This window comes from Babylonia areolata, chromosome 9 (genome assembly GCF_041734735.1).
Source record: "Babylonia areolata isolate BAREFJ2019XMU chromosome 9, ASM4173473v1, whole genome shotgun sequence".
Taxonomy (NCBI): domain Eukaryota; kingdom Metazoa; phylum Mollusca; class Gastropoda; order Neogastropoda; family Buccinidae; genus Babylonia; species Babylonia areolata.
The window spans coordinates 44,412,403-44,428,728 of NC_134884.1; the positions used below are offsets into that span (position 1 = coordinate 44,412,403).

A 16,326-nucleotide genomic window follows, 5' to 3' on the forward strand; every position below is an offset into this window, starting at 1 on the left:
AGAGAGAAAGTGCACACTGCAAGAAGGGTCACAACATGTCCCTGACCAAGTTTCTGGCACCAGCAAGAAAGCCATGGCAGCAGAAATTGCCTCTCTGATCACCTGACCATGTGATATGTCAGTCTACATTTGTTCACAAAGCTATGGTACATTCCAATCAGACAACACATTCTCACTGGTAGCTCCAATGTTTTCCAGCTGTTCGCTGAACGGACAAACTGCACTGTATTCCTGAAGAAAGGTTTCAAGTCATGCATGATTTCCTCTGCCCCACCTCTTGGGCCCAGTTTGCATACTGGCGTCATGGACGTCTGGGTATGAGGGTGATTTCAGCGGCAGCAGCAGCACACACATCACACCACACAACCCACAGAAATCCACCGAGGGTTCAGAGATGAATGACACATGATCATGCTGCAGGTGTCAGAGTGATCCATGATGAAGGCATGTCAGGATGTAGAACTGTTTGTCACACGGCTGTCATGACGTATGGCTGACACCCGTGCTGACCCCCCCCGGCCCTCACAACCCTCTGTGATGTCACAGTTTGCTATTCACACTTCACTGCCCACCCCACACATCATCCACATCACATCAAGGTTACATCATCCACATCACATCAAGGCCCTGACCATCCTCAGGCTTCCTGCACTACTTGGTCCTCTCTTATCACAACGTTTTGTGTTGGCTTCACATTTCATCCTACACCGCTTATAAATCTGTTCTGTGTGTGTGTGTGTGTGCTTTATCACCACACCTTTCTGAGGCAGTCTCACCTCCGCATCTTCCTTCATGTTCATGTACATAGTGACAGCTGTGTTAGATCCACCCCTAAAGCCCCCACCCCACCAGGTGACACAACTCTGTATGCTGTGTGTGAAGCCTGACAGAGGACCCAGTGTGATCGTGCTGCACAAGACATGGTAGAGCCCACAGCCATGTGGGGTGGAGTGGAGGGGGGAGGTGGGTGGCACTAGTCCAGGGTGGAGATGAGCAAGAGGATCTCTTTGTACAGGTTGGCCAGGGGCCCCGTGGCACTGGTTCGCTTCTCCATCATGCTGCGGATATCCATCAGTACGCTGTAGCAACGTGTGCACTTCTTTTGCCTGCACACAGTTTACAACTCCACTTATTTATCTTTTTCAAGACAAATAAATATGATTGTCATTATGAATCAAACACACATTCATTTTGTCATGCATTGTTCACAAAACAATACCAATACTGCAAGAAAGGCACAGTCATTTTCCCTCCAACCAGTGGACATAACTTCCAGCCAGTGCTGGTTGACACTTTCAAACTTACTCAATGGGAAATAAAGGTACAGAAATACACAACCAGAAACCTTTATCTGCACAAATGTCAAAGCATACGATCATCAGTGAGCACACTTACCATACAGAGATCTACCATACTAAGAAAGCACTGCTGAACTCACTCTGGACGAAGGGCCCTGACTGGGACCCTACTGTTCAAAACTGTTTCAGACAAAGGACTCCGAACTGGGCCTTAGATAGGTTTGAATTTTTGGAGCGGCAACTTAACTGCATAATGACCTTATAAGTTAAGAATATAACAGACCTTTCCACTCTCCACTGTGACCAACAAGTGCAGTGTGTGTTGCTGTGCTTGCAAGCAGCAGCGTTATTTACACAGTGACTGGTTCACGTGAACAGTGCGTGTTCAACAATGGTATCCAGTTCCGTCTCAGTTACAAGGCAGATGCAGCACACAGCACAGTGTGTGCAGACAACAGACACAGCACAGAGCACAGTGTGTGCAGACAACAGACACAGCACAGAGCACAGTGTGTGCAGACAACAGACACAGCACAGAGCACAGTGTGTGCAGACAACAGACACAGCACAGAGCACAGTGTGTGCAGACAACAGACACAGCACAGTGTGTGCAGACAACAGACACAGCACAGAGCAGTGTGTGCAGACAACAGACACAGCACAGAGCAGTGTTTGCAGACAACAGACACAGCACAGAGCACAGTGTGTGTAGACAACAGACACAGCACAGAGCACAGTGTGTGCAGACAACAGACACAGCACAGAGCACAGTGTGTGCAGACAACAGACACAGAACAGAGCACAGTGTGTGCAGACAACAGACACAGCACAGAGCAGTGTGTGCAGACAACAGACACAGCACAGAGCACAGTGTGTGCAGACAACAGACACAGCACAGTGTGTGTAGACAACAGACACAGAACAGAGCACAGTGTGTGCAGACAACAGACACAGCACAGAGCACAGTGTGTGCAGACAACAGACACAGCACAGAGCACAGTGTGTGCAGACAACAGACACAGCACAGAGCACAGTGTGTGCAGACAACAGACACAGCACAGAGCACAGTGTGTGCAGACAACAGACACAGCACAGTGTGTGCAGACAACAGACACAGCACAGAGCACAGTGTGTGCAGACAACAGATGCAGCACAGAGCACAGTGTGTGTAGACAACAGATACAGCACAGAGCAGTGTGTGCCTCACCTTTCCTCCCGGGAGATGTCCACCCCGATGCTGGGAGTGGAGGACACGTTGGACTTGATGGTCTGCCCCAGGTTCCGCATCACCAGCTTCACCGACTGACCCGCTGCCGTCACGTAGCTGTCACACATCACACCACTCAGGATGTATACCTTGTAAATGCTCTGCACCACTCAGGATGTATACCTTGTAAATGCTCTGCACCACTCAGGATGTATACCTTGTAAATGCTCTGCACCACTCAGGATGTATACCTTGTAAATGCTCTGCACCACTCAGCATGTATACCTTGTAAATGCTCTGCACCACTCAGGATGTATACCTTGTAAATGCTCTGCACCACTCAGGATGTATGCCTTGTAAATGCTCTGCACCAGTCAGCATGTATACCTTGTAAATGCTCTGCACCACTCAGCATGTATACCTTGTAAATGCTCTGCACCACTCAGCATGTATACCTTGTAAATGCTCTGCACCACTCAGGATGTATACCTTGTAAATGCTCTGCACCACTCAGGATGTATACCTTGTAAATGCTCTGCACCACTCTGCATGTATACCTTGTAAATGCTCTGCACCACTCAGCATGTATACCTTGTAAATGCTCTGCACCACTCAGGATGTATACCTTGTAAATGCTCTGCACCACTCAGGATGTATACCTTGTAAATGCTCTGCACCACTCAGCATGTATACCTTGTAAATGCTCTGCACCACTCAGGATGTATACCTTGTAAATGCTCTGCACCACTCTGGATGTATACCTTGTAAATGCTCTGCACCACTCTGGATGTATACCTTGTAAATGCTCTGCACCACTCAGCATGTATACCTTGTAAATGCTCTGCACCACTCAGGATGTATACCTTGTAAATGCTCTGCACCACTCAGGATGTATACCTTGTAAATGCTCTGCACCACTCTGGATGTATACCTTGTAAATAATCTGCACCACTCAGCATGTATACCTTGTAAATGCTCTGCACCACTCAGCATGTATACCTTGTAAATGCTCTGCACCACTCAGCATGTATACCTTGTAAATGCTCTGCACCACTCAGCATGTATACCTTGTAAATGCTCTGCACCACTCAGGATGTATACCTTGTAAATGCTCTGCACCACTCTGGATGTATGCCTTGTAAATGCTCTGCACCACTCAGCATGTATACCTTGTAAATGCTCTGCACCACTCAGGATGTATACCTTGTAAATGCTCTGCACCACTCAGGATGTATACCTTGTAAATGCTCTGCATCTTGCTGCCCACCCCCCATATGGCGTTACAAACTGCACAGGGTAAATCCCACCCCCCTCCAACTTTGAAAAAAAAAAAGAGAGAAGTTTATCATATACTAATGATAATTCAGTCTACTAGCTGTCATCATGCTGCATTACAAAACTGTGCAGATTCAGATCTAAAGAATACAACGCCTGCACGGGATGGTGATGCATCCTGGAAAAACCCAGTGAGAACATGACATCACTCCATGACACACTGTCTTGTTTCAGTAGCTAGCGATTTGTTCTCACTGCCAGCCCAGCCAGAGCTGATTTGTTCTCACTGCCAGCCCAGCCAGAGCTGATTTGTTCTCACTGCCAGCCCAGCCAGAGCTGTGTGGCGAAACTTAGGATGGGAACGGGCTCCTGCAATGGGCAAAACACCCAGCAAATGCCCACCCCCCAATCTTTAGGTGAAATCTGTACTAAATGGGTGTGGGCACTTACAAGGTACTTTACAGTAAATGTAGTAGTAATGGGACTGTCTGAAGCCTAAGCCTCACACCTTATGAAAATCCTATCTAACGAAATGCTTTAATTTACAAGTTGTGCAAACTGCATGTGCGCATTCTATCAGATTACAAATCAGTCATCAACAGCAAAAAGTATTTTGCTAAAACTTTTTAATGTGTGTTCAGGAGATTTCTTAAAGTGTTAGTAGGTGATACTGTTTTAAAATCAAACGGTAGTGTGTGCCAGAGGTTTGCAACTCAATTTACTCAAGCAATACACTGAATATCTACTTTTCTCTCTTGGTTCCTCATTTCTGTCACATGTTTCATCACTGTCACTGTTTTCTATTTTCTGTTTATTCATTCACTATACTTCAGAGGTGGGCTCAATGTGTCAAAAAGGAATGCTAACACCCATGTGGGATATCAATATCATCCAGTAACAGTCAACTGCTAAAATGTTCATGGCGACATGTATTGTGTCTGTATTCCTGTCATGTAGCCTGTTACAACATGATAATGTGAATAAATAAATGACAGTAAGTAATGTGATTTTAAAGTTTGATTCATTCTGAAAGCATAAATTGTTGTAAAACAGTCACAAGTAAGAATGTTTTCAATATGATCCATTTTTGTCTGTTTGATTTAACCAGGATGCATTTTCACATTCAAAAATGTTAGCAGAGTCTACCAGTCAAAACTGTCTTAGAAGAAAAAAAAAAAAAAGCTTAAAAAATTACCAAGAGATATTGGAAATTCCAGTGATGGGGTGTGGGCAGGGTGGGGTGTTGGGAGGAGGAGTGTGTATGAATGTGTCTTGACAAGACAGAATGGAAACTGTCTATGCTGATCAATCACAACACAGACCACTGTCCATGCTGATCAATCACAACACAGACCACTGTCCATGCTGATCAATCACAACACAGACCACTGTCCATGCTATCAATCACAACACAGACCACTGTCCATGCTGATCAATCACAACACAAACCACTGTCCATGCTGATCAATCACAACACAGACCACTGTCCATGCTGATCAATCACAACACAGACCACTGTCCATGCTATCAATCACAACACAGACCACTGTCCATGCTGATCAATCACAACACAAACCACTGTCAATCACAACACAGACCACTGTCCATGCTGATCAATCTCAACACAGACCACTGTCCATGCTGATCAATCACAACACAGACCACTGTCCATGCTGATCAATCACAACACAAACCACTGTCCATGCTGATCAATCACAACACAGACCACTGTCCATGCTGATCAATCACAACACAGACCACTGTCCATGCTATCAATCACAACACAGACCACTGTCCATGCTGATCAATCACAACACAAACCACTGTCAATCACAACACAGACCACTGTCCATGCTGATCAATCTCAACACAGACCACTGTCCATGCTGATCAATCACAACACAAACCACTGTCAATCACAACACAGACCACTGTCCATGCTGATCAATCACAACACAGACCACTGTCCATGCTGATCAATCACAACACAGACCACTGTCCATGCTGATCAATCACAACACAGACCACTGTCCATGCTGATCAATCACAACACAGACCACTGTCCATGCTGATCAATCACAACACAGACCACTGTCCATGCTGATCAATCTCAACACAGATCACTGTCCATGCTGATCAATCACAACACAGACCACTGTCCATGCTGATCAATCTCAACACAGACCACTGTCCATGCTGATCAATCACAACACAAACCACTGTCAATCACAACACAGACCACTGTCCATGCTGATCAATCACAACACAGACCACTGTCCATGCTGATCAATCACAACACAGACCACTGTCCATGCTATCAATCACAACACAGACCACTGTCCATGCTGATCAATCACAACACAGACCACTGTCCATGCTGATCAATCTCAACACAGATCACTGTCCATGCTGATCAATCTCAACACAGATCACTGTCCATGCTATCAATCACAACACAGACAACTGTCCATGCTATCAATCACAACACAGACTACTGTCCATGCTATCAATCACAACACAGACTACTGTCCATGCTGATCAATCACAACACAGACCACAGTCCATGCTATCAATCACAACACAGACCACTGTCCACACTATCAATCACAACACAGACCCAGTTACTCACCAGTCATACTTGCTGCTGAGCAGTTCTTTCAGCTGTGGCAGCAGTACAGTGCACAGGTCCAGGTTCCACAGAGACCTGTAACACAAACATACCACACACCTCAAGCATGTGATTGGTAAACTCCTCGTTCTACCAACACACTATCCAGATGCTATGGGCTCAGTGAGGAAGACTGGGACCACAGTGAGGAAGACTGGGACCACAGTGAGGAAGACTGGGACCACAGTGAGGACCACAGTGAGGAAGACTGGGACCACAGTGAGGAAGACTGGGACCACAGTGAGGACCACAGTGAGGAAGACTGGGACCACAGGACCACAGTGAGGAAGACTGGGACCACAGTGAGGAAGACTGGGACCACAGTGAGGACCACAGTGAGGAAGACTGGGACCACAGTGAGGACCACAGTGAGGAAGACTGGGACCACAGTCGAAGTTCATCCACTCAGTGTTGCTAAAATTCCCTGACCAACACTGAAGGTGTCGTATCTCTAAGTGTGGCTGATGTCAGGATACATCATGAGAGTACAGCCTTGTCATGTAGTCACAAAACTTAATAGACCCCCATAGCACCATCTTCACCCCATTCATCATTCATTATCAATCAAATATACAGAAAACAAAATGTCCCAAATTCTGGGGAAATAGACAAGCAAACCAACCAACCAACCAAACCCATATACTAACCAGTGTCTACGGAACTTAAAGGAAATTTTCTTCCTATAATTCAAAGGGGAGGTTACCTACTTCCGGAGGTTATCGGCAGTAGTTGCTTTCATTTTCTCCGCATAGGCGGATAGTAGTTTGCACAGGACAGGAATGTCAGACCCCTGCCGGAGTCTGCACTAGTTGGGTCACTGTTAAGTATGTGTAATTAAAATTGCGTTTAATTAACATACTTACCGTGGCCCACTTGTGCAGACTCCGGCAGGGGTCTGATTCCTGTCCACTAACCGCCTATGCAGAGAAAACGAAAGTAGCTAGGCCGATAACCTCCCGAGGCAGGTTATGGAACTTAACTATAATTTTCTGCTACTCCGTGCAACCCCCTTTGCTATTTGTTGTGTGCCAGTCAGTCTAACAAGCAGACATGGGAACCATCCCACCCCCATTAAAAAAAAAATAAGCAGCGAAAAAAAAAAACAAAAAAAAAACAAACTCTGAAGCTTGACTGTATGACAAGGAAAATTAATAAAAGGAAAGAAAATGACAAGTGCTCAGTCACACATCACACTGATGTCAACAGACTGTACTGATCACCATGTGTCTGCGTGATCCATAAAGACAGGATTATCTCCACAATGAACAAGTCCTCGTCTCACCACAACAAAAAGCCAACACCCAGTGGTCAGTGCCACTGTTTCACACAGGGAAGCACACTCACGTTTTCATGTTGAGCACATTCAGGATATCCACCAGCACCGCTGGATCATTCATAGAGATGGCAGATTCTATGGCCGTCTGTAAAATGACATATGTACACTCTGTAGGACTGCACACAACACCCATAGCCCATAAAATCAGATACACATCATGCTGCACAACCCTTAAAAACAACATGTATCACCAAGATTGTATGTAAATTCAACACCACTACACACCCTGTAAAATGAGATGAATTACCAGCACAGTAAAACAAAAATATAAACAGTCAGAAATATGACACATACCACCAGTAGTACACAGCACTCATTTTTTGTTGGACAGCTCAGCAAAAAGAACATGAATATAAGTGGCAGCTCCCTAATTCTCTTCACATACCCCTCCCACTCCCCCTCTCTAACATTCTGTTTTCTGAAACAGTACACTCTGGTTTGCTTCTGAAGATAATTCAATGAATATGAAAAAAAAAAAAAAGGTAACACAATTTCATTAAAGTTTTGGTGATTCAAAGTTATCAAACCATTTTTTAATCACAAAACCTTTTTAAAAATCTCTCTTTAATCTTAAACACACACACACAGAGAACTCTGACCTTTGTGCTGCCTGACGTCCACATGGCACGGATGATTTGAAGGTTACGGCTGCGGCCTGAGAGCACGGTCATCATGAGGTTGTGTCCCTTGTTGACCAGCTCTTCCAGTTCATCTTCAGACACCGCGCCTGGTGACCTGGCCGCCTGCTGCTTCTGCAACATCCACAGCTAAGTTATTGTACAGTGCCGATGGGCGCAGCAGCTGTGTGGTTAAAGTGTTGGACTTTCAATCTGAGGGTTCCAGGTTCGAATCTTGTTATGGGCACCTGGTGGGGAAATGGTGGAGATTTTTCCAATCTCCTAAGTCAACATATGTGAAGACCTGTTAGTGCCTGAACCCCCTTTGTGTGTATACACACACAGAGATCAAATACGCACGTCAAAGATCCTGGAATCCATGTCATAGTTTGGTGGATTATAGAAACAAGACCAAACCAGCATGCACACCCCGAAAAACAGGTATGGCTGCCTAAATGGCAGGGTAAAATGAACAATCAGTCATACACATAACTGTTACATGTCTGTATGAGTGAGTGTGTGTGTGTGACTGAAACTTAATTGAATGACGCTGGAAACGAATGACAAGCACCCAAATGGCAGCTGTCAGTCAGCCCCACCCAGGTAGGAAGCCTGCTGTGCAAATGACTCCACGTTTGTAAAGCGTTTACAGCTTGGTCTCTGACTGAGAAAAGGTGCTATATTATAAGTACTCATATCACCATCATCATTACTTACTACAGCACTGGTGATAAGAAACTCTGGTCTTCAGAGAAGAAGCCCCCCTGAGTCAAGTGTTTCGGCCTTAAAAATTCACCACAGATTTCTTTTTTTATCTTTTCTTTCTTTTTGCCAGGGACAACCCTTTCGTTGCTGTGTTGTTGTTTGTTTTTTTACATGCAACAAGTACATGCTGCAAACAGCATTGGTTTATCATCTAATCCAAATGACTAGCATTCTGACCATTACTCAAGGTCTAGTGGATGGGGGAAAATACGGAGTAAGTGTGGCATCTGATCCAGTGCACTCAGGTTTTCTATTTCCGAAACATATGTGTCACCACCAATAAGCCAACACTCCACCCTGGTATCAACTATCACAATTCATCCACAGGGACATACATGACTTAAACCAACCTAGTACTTTTCAAGATACAGTTTGTCATAGTTGGCAAAAAAGGAGGTCAAATACATGTCTTATGTCAGACATTTTTAGACATATCTCAGGAACTTTGAAAGACAGAAATTTTCTTCTTGCTCTGTGTTGCTTTTTCACTGCTCTTTCACAATGTGTATGATTTCAGTAATTTTTCTTTTTAATCAAAAAAGAAAAAAAAGGCATTTTGTTTGCCAGAACCTATCCATGGGACACATTCGTTTGTAGATATCTTTTGAGACTCACTATAAATCCACAGGATTAAATTTTGCGATGATTTTATGAACTGAGCTGGGTCACAAGGGAGCAAGGTGGCTGAGGCTTTTCTTTTTCAAAGACTGGTGATCTTTGGTGATGATTAGATGGTTGGGGAAGTGGAGGGTGGGCAGGAGGGGGTGAAGGTGGGGGAATGGAGCATCAGTGTTCCTCCTCACCCCCACGCCCCCTGACTTTGCTGTCATAACTTCCAGACATAAAAAAACATTCCCAGAACTCCCTCTCTCACTAGTCTAAGGGACATAACTTCTGTAATTACTGTCTGTGCATTTTAACCAGTTGTAGAACTTTGGATTTTGCAAAACAGTCCCTGCTGACCACAGCTGTGTAAAAACCAAAATCTGAATGTGGAATGTGTTTCTACAGCAAAAGGCTGGTATATACAGTAATTAAACATAAAGCAAGGAAAACTGAATATGAGCTCACAGCTGATTCCACCTGATTAATTCCTACCACCAAAGACAACGTAGAAAAAATCAAATTTATACATAATCTTCAGGCAGAAAGTTACACAACAATGCAAGGGAGGGAATCGTTTTTCTCAAACCAGTGTGAGGAAGAAATAGATAGTGGGAGGAAAGAAAATGAAGGAGAAATCACTCTCCTCTCCATACACCCCCCCCCCCCCCCACACACACACACACATCCCCCCCCTTCACCCCCCCACAGTGACATACAGGCAAGAAGTCCTCAGCGTTGATGCCCCCCTCATCATTTTGGCGTGGGGAGCGTTTCTGTACTGGTGGTGGGGATCTCTCCACGGGCCGGTGAGGTCGGTTGTTCTGACTGGCCGGGTCCAGCTTTCGCTCCACCGCACGCGGACGGAAGGGCTGAGGGTCTGGGGCTGCTGGAAAATGTGGGCTGATGAATAGATAATGCAAACTGGAAACGTGGAGCATGAATGAATAGATAAAGAAATAAATGGCAAAACTGGAAAATGTGTGGAGCATGAATGAATAGATAAATAGATAAATGGCAAAGGACTGAGACCTCGGTTCTGTTCATTTTCTGAGTTATCCACACCAATTATAAAAATACACCTTAATTCTAATGACCTTCTGTCTTGTCCATACCAATAAATAAATCATACGATCCAATGAATTTTGTCCAATAAAAATATACATATGTTTTAATGATTTTATTTTTGTTGTCCATACCAACAATGAAAATATACCTAGGTTCCAATGATTTTCCGACTTATCCATATCAATAAAAAAAATATATATACCTAGGTTCAAATGATTTCTTCTTTTGTCCATACCAACAATAAAAAATATACCAATGATTTTCTGGCTTATCCATATCAATAAAAAAAATATACCGGCACCTAGTTTCTAATGATTTCCTCTTTTGTCCACACCAACAATAAAAATATACCGAGGTTCTAATGATTTCCTCTTTTGTCCATACCAACAATAAAGACATACCTAAGTTCAAGTGATTTCCTCTTTTGTCCATACCAACAATAAAAGTATACCTAGGTTCTAATGATTTCCTCTTTTGTCCATACCAACAATAAAGACATACCTAAGTTCAAGTGATTTCCTCTTTTGTCCACACCAACAATAAAAATATACCTAGGTTCTAATGATTTCCTCTTTTGTCCATACCAACAATAAAGACATACCTAAGTTCAAGTGATTTCCTCTTTTGTCCATACCAACAATAAAAATATACCTAGGTTCTAATGATTTTCTGGCTTGTCCATACCAACCAAAAAAGAACAACCTATGATAGTTTTCTGACATCCACACCAACAGTAAAAGCACCACACATCTCCTCCTCTGCAAGGCGATGCAGTCTCACATTCACTGCACTGTCTTCTGCATGCTGAAAAACTCATGTGGGTAGGAGTGATTCCCCCCACCCCCCCAAACACCCCCCCGCCCACCCCCCATAATCATAATTTTTCTTGATGAAAAACAAAAGAAAAGAAAATTATCTACTTTTTCTTTGCTCAACCACTGTGGAGTCATATGCTTCAAGGTTCTGAGCAAAGGTAGCTGTGCTGCAGGGTTACCTTTTATTTTTGCCCAAAATTCAATCCACAAACTGACAGGAATTTTTATTTCAGCTTCCTACCAGTCTGTCCCGTGGTCTGGGTTTTAAAAGTTAAAAAAAAAAAATTGTTTATTATATCTTTTTCTTTAAAGTTATACAAGCTTTTAAGCTTTGTAAGTATGCATTATCTTTACTTAAACAGGTGAAATGATTCAGACGTTTCTGTGTGATCCTGTGCACTGACAACACATGAAGGAGCAACTGAGCAGACCACTCCAACAAGCTAACACAAAACAGGAACAAGCAACCTCCTAAACCATTAGTTTGGACAACCAGAACAAAAAAACAACAACAAAAACAACACCACAATAGCCAAGATTTCCAGTATACAGAAATGAACATGCCTTGGATAAACAACACTATCAGAGCTAAATCTTGATCTCCATTCTGACCCATATATCAACTTGTTCCTGTGAATGGGTGTGTGGACACAAAAGTACACATATCTACATTAACTTTGTGTGTGTGTGTGTGTGTGTGTGTGTGTGTGTGTGTGTGTGTGTGTGTGTGTGTGTGTGTTTCCTGTCTGCAAGTGCATTTGTTTTACTATCAAAGTGGATTTTCTACTTATTTTTGCCAGGGACAACTCTCCTATGGCCATGGGTTCTTTTATGTGCACAATGTGCATACTATGCCCAGGGTCTTGATTTACTGTCTCATCAAAGTGACCAGTGTCCTGACCACCACTCAAGGCCAAGAGGAGGGGGAACAAATTCTGGTGTGTGGGATTCATTCCAAACTCAAAACTCTTGCTTCATAAGCAGACACGTAACCACAAGGCAACCACTCCACCAACCACCCCACCACTGCCCCCAGTTAAAAAAAAAAAAAAAAACTAAAAAAAAAAATATATATATATATATCCATAAAACAGAAAGCATTCCCCTTTTTGTGCAGTGCCAGGCTCACAACACAGACACAGGGCACTCACCATCGTCAGGCGGAGGTTGGAACTTCTCCACCTTTTGGGGGGCCACATGCGCTGAAACCAGTCATGCTGTTAGCTGACCCATACACACACACACACACAATGACACACACACTCACATGCTATACCCAATCCAAGGCAATTCTACCACTCACACTGCAACATTTTTACATGACATGCAATCAACCACTGCAACTTCCAGTTAAAAAACACTCCATCCACCCTGACATCTTCCCACACTAAAAACATTTGTTTTTACACTACAACATATATGACTAGATGTTAGATGTTTTGTGTCATGTTGATATTGGTAGTGCCCCGTTTCACAGACTACCTGTGCACTTATTCTGGCAGTGCTCTGATTAGTTCACAACTGCACAACATTTACTGTATTCAAGTTAATTTCAATTTCAATAAATCTATAATTCTCATCCCGCTATGATCTTGTTCACATAAAACTGTAGCATTTTCACAGTGCTGCGATTCAAACTATCACCAATTAAACATTCACTTTTATAGTATTATTAAATGCATTACGCACAAGGAAAAGTCCATATATATATATATACATATATATATATATATATATATATCTGTGAAACCTGTTATGTAGGTATCTGTAATTTGAAGTGTATTAACACTGCAAACATCTGCTTTCATGCAAAAGAATATTCTGTGACAGTGGGGTAGAATGTCCATGCAGTGTTGTACAGAACTGTGTGCCCCCATCACAGGACACAATTCCTTCTAACAAAGTACAGAAACAAAGCCTAGAATGGAATTTGAAAAAGGCGTCACTGTAACACAATCAAAATAAAACATTCTGTGGTTCCTCTGTGCACAGACACAGGAAACTCCGTCTGCTGAAAGTAACAGCTGTGACTTAGCTCTTATTCAGAAAGTTTTCCCTTGTGTTTTGATACGATAATACGCAGCTATTATTTGAAAAATTAAAACCACAGTCATATGATTACTGAAGAGACAAAAACAGCTTGTGATCTAAAAAAAAAAAAAAAAATTCAAATCTCTCTCTCTCTCTCTCTCTCTACATATATATGACAGAGCAACAAAACAGTCTGGCACCATGATAAGCTAAAACAAATGAACTATATCAGCTACTGCATAACACTGACATACAAAAAATGGAAATTAACAAACAAAAAACAACCCCAAACAAACAAAAAAGACATTGAAGACATTAACTTCTAGGTCGATGTCACAGATTTAGCAAAGAACAAAACAAAAACAAAACAACTGGAAGTTAAGGAAAAAAAATGTGATCAACCTGGGCCATAAGGTAGTGTGAAACACATGTTCCACACATATAAACAGCTGGATATCACTAAGATTATTTCGTGGTCAAGTCAGCCATGCCAACCACTATCTTATCGTACTTACTGAAGATTTTCTGACCACAATTTAGTGTGGGTATATTGTCTTGTGATATGCTTGACAATGAAACAGCTTCAGAACAGGCCTTGGTCCAAATCTGATTCATCATTTTGAAAACCGCATTTCTGTGAAAGCCATATCCATGTGACATCGGCCCAGACAAACAAGTGACATGTAAACAAACGGCAGACCAGCCAAGAAGACATGCTGTGAACCTCTCTCTTTCTCTGCCTACCTTGCCTGGAGTTGACCTGGAACAGTTCACGGTACTCTGCAGGGTTCTGAATGTCTGCGCCAGATGTGTCTTCAAGATCGTCACTCTTCTCCACTGGCTCCTCAGACTTTTTGGGTTCACTGCAAGCACAGAAGACTTGGCGTTTGTTGTTCTATGCATTATACTTTAAAAAGATAAAAATAAATATATAAAAAAACAACACCTAAAGTGTACTGTTACCTGATATTTTCATTTTCAAAGAAAAGATTCAGTTTCAGTAACAAGGAAGTGTCAAAGCATGCAGACTGGCCAACAAATGCTACACACATCTGCTGCAGAAAAAAAGGACAAAAAAAGGGGTGGGGCAGAAGCCGGATTTTCCCCATAAACCCAACGTGTTGATCAGGCTTTGAGAGCCTACCCTAGGTTTGTGTGCAACATCAACATACAATGGGGAAAAAAGGAATTACAATAATGTGCCCTCTGCCTATCTTTCACTTCACTATATAATAGTAAAATGAAAGGTAGGTAGAGGGCATATTACAGAACTAAAACAAGACTAAAGATGGGCCACACAATGTGAACCTGCACTCACCCACACACACATACAGACACCAGCGTATGCAAGTGAACACACACACACAAAGCACATGCAACAGTTTGCAGTCTCACAGATACCAAGGCCCAACCCTCATCCAACAAACATATGTAACCAGGCCTCACCCCAAATCACAACTCATATGCTGAATATACATGAAATCATGTTTGCGTGCATATATACATGCACACAAGTGCATACACAAATGGATATAGTACAACATATGAACAGAAACATGGGTCGACAAAAAAACTGAAAGAGTGCAGATGACACATTACTAAACATTGAATAAAACCTAAACATAAATCCCTCGATGCAATTTCATTTCACAAACATATCCAGCTGATTTTTCTCACCTGGCTTGCTTCGTTGACTGTGTGGGAGGTCTCTCTGTTATGAAATTTTTTCGACTGCTGCACATCACATCACAAATCTTATCAGCACCAATATCAAAGCATGTTCATGATATCCATTTTCCATGGCCTTAAATTCTTATGCTACTGTGTGCCTTCAAAAAATGAAATGTCCAGGATATTTCCCACACCCTCCACCATGCAAACATGTTTCATATCCACAGAAATCTTTTAAAAAATTTAAAAAATGAAAATAAAAATAAATAAAAAGAAAGGTTTTTTTTTTTCTATTTGATGAGGTTAAGTTCTGATTTAATTTTTGTATAGTGTGGTCTCAAAAATCAATCAAACCAGTAAAACTTTCTTACAGAAAAAAAAGACAGAAAAAAGTTGAGAAGGCAGAGACAGCAAGAGAGAGAGAGGAAAGAGGGACAGAAACTGATAGAGGTATTCTTATCAAACTACTGCTTTCTTTAATTCTTGACCTGCTTGCTCTGTCTCTCATTGTGGGAGAGGCGCTACTGGCTTGAAGACTACTGGAAGGGCCAATCAAAACAAAAACAAAACAACAACAACAAAATCAACAACAACAAAAACCAAACCCAAAGGGACGCAACTCTTACATCCACCCAAGCCACTTGAAAGGTGTGATCACGAGCAGTCCAACCAGTGCTGGCAGTTTTCAGCTCATCAATAAGTATACTAAAGACTTGCTGCTAACTGCCAACTTGACCAAAATCCTTTGCCCACACTCTTACACACACAGAAACATCCGGACACAGAGGCAAAAAGAAGATGTATATGACTAAATAAGACAAACATCTCTTGGACAGAACACATCCAAAACCACTTACTTGGAAAGGTTGACGGATTCACGACGGTTACCACTGGAACTACCAGACGTCCCTCCCAAGGGAGCTACTTTCTGCACGCAGAAAAAAAGAGAGAAATAAATAAAGGAATCAATCT

The 16,326-nt window shown here is 42.6% G+C and overlaps 1 protein-coding gene across 2 annotated transcripts in view; it reads right to left on the reverse strand.

Moving 5' to 3' along the window:
• Nucleotides 1–598: 598 nt before the first annotated feature.
• The window catches only part of LOC143285515 (katanin p80 WD40 repeat-containing subunit B1-like), a 30,879-nt gene continuing 15,151 nt past the window's right edge, over nt 599–16,326 (reverse strand). The window contains exons 11-20 of one of the 2 annotated variants that reach the window (XM_076592853.1): nt 16,212–16,282; nt 15,361–15,417; nt 14,428–14,546; nt 12,804–12,854; nt 10,489–10,655; nt 8,384–8,536; nt 7,793–7,869; nt 6,410–6,484; nt 2,506–2,622; nt 599–1,106 (exon numbers count right to left, since the gene is read on the reverse strand). In XM_076592853.1, coding sequence (XP_076448968.1) covers nt 974–1,106; nt 2,506–2,622; nt 6,410–6,484; nt 7,793–7,869; nt 8,384–8,536; nt 10,489–10,655; nt 12,804–12,854; nt 14,428–14,546; nt 15,361–15,417; nt 16,212–16,282 — 1,020 coding nt within the window. In that variant the 3' untranslated portion in view covers nt 599–973. Of the gene's footprint in view, nt 1,107–2,505; nt 2,623–6,409; nt 6,485–7,792; nt 7,870–8,383; nt 8,537–10,488; nt 10,659–12,803; nt 12,855–14,427; nt 14,547–15,360; nt 15,418–16,211; nt 16,283–16,326 lie in introns of both variants that reach the window. The other variant, XM_076592852.1, reaches the window with a different exon arrangement.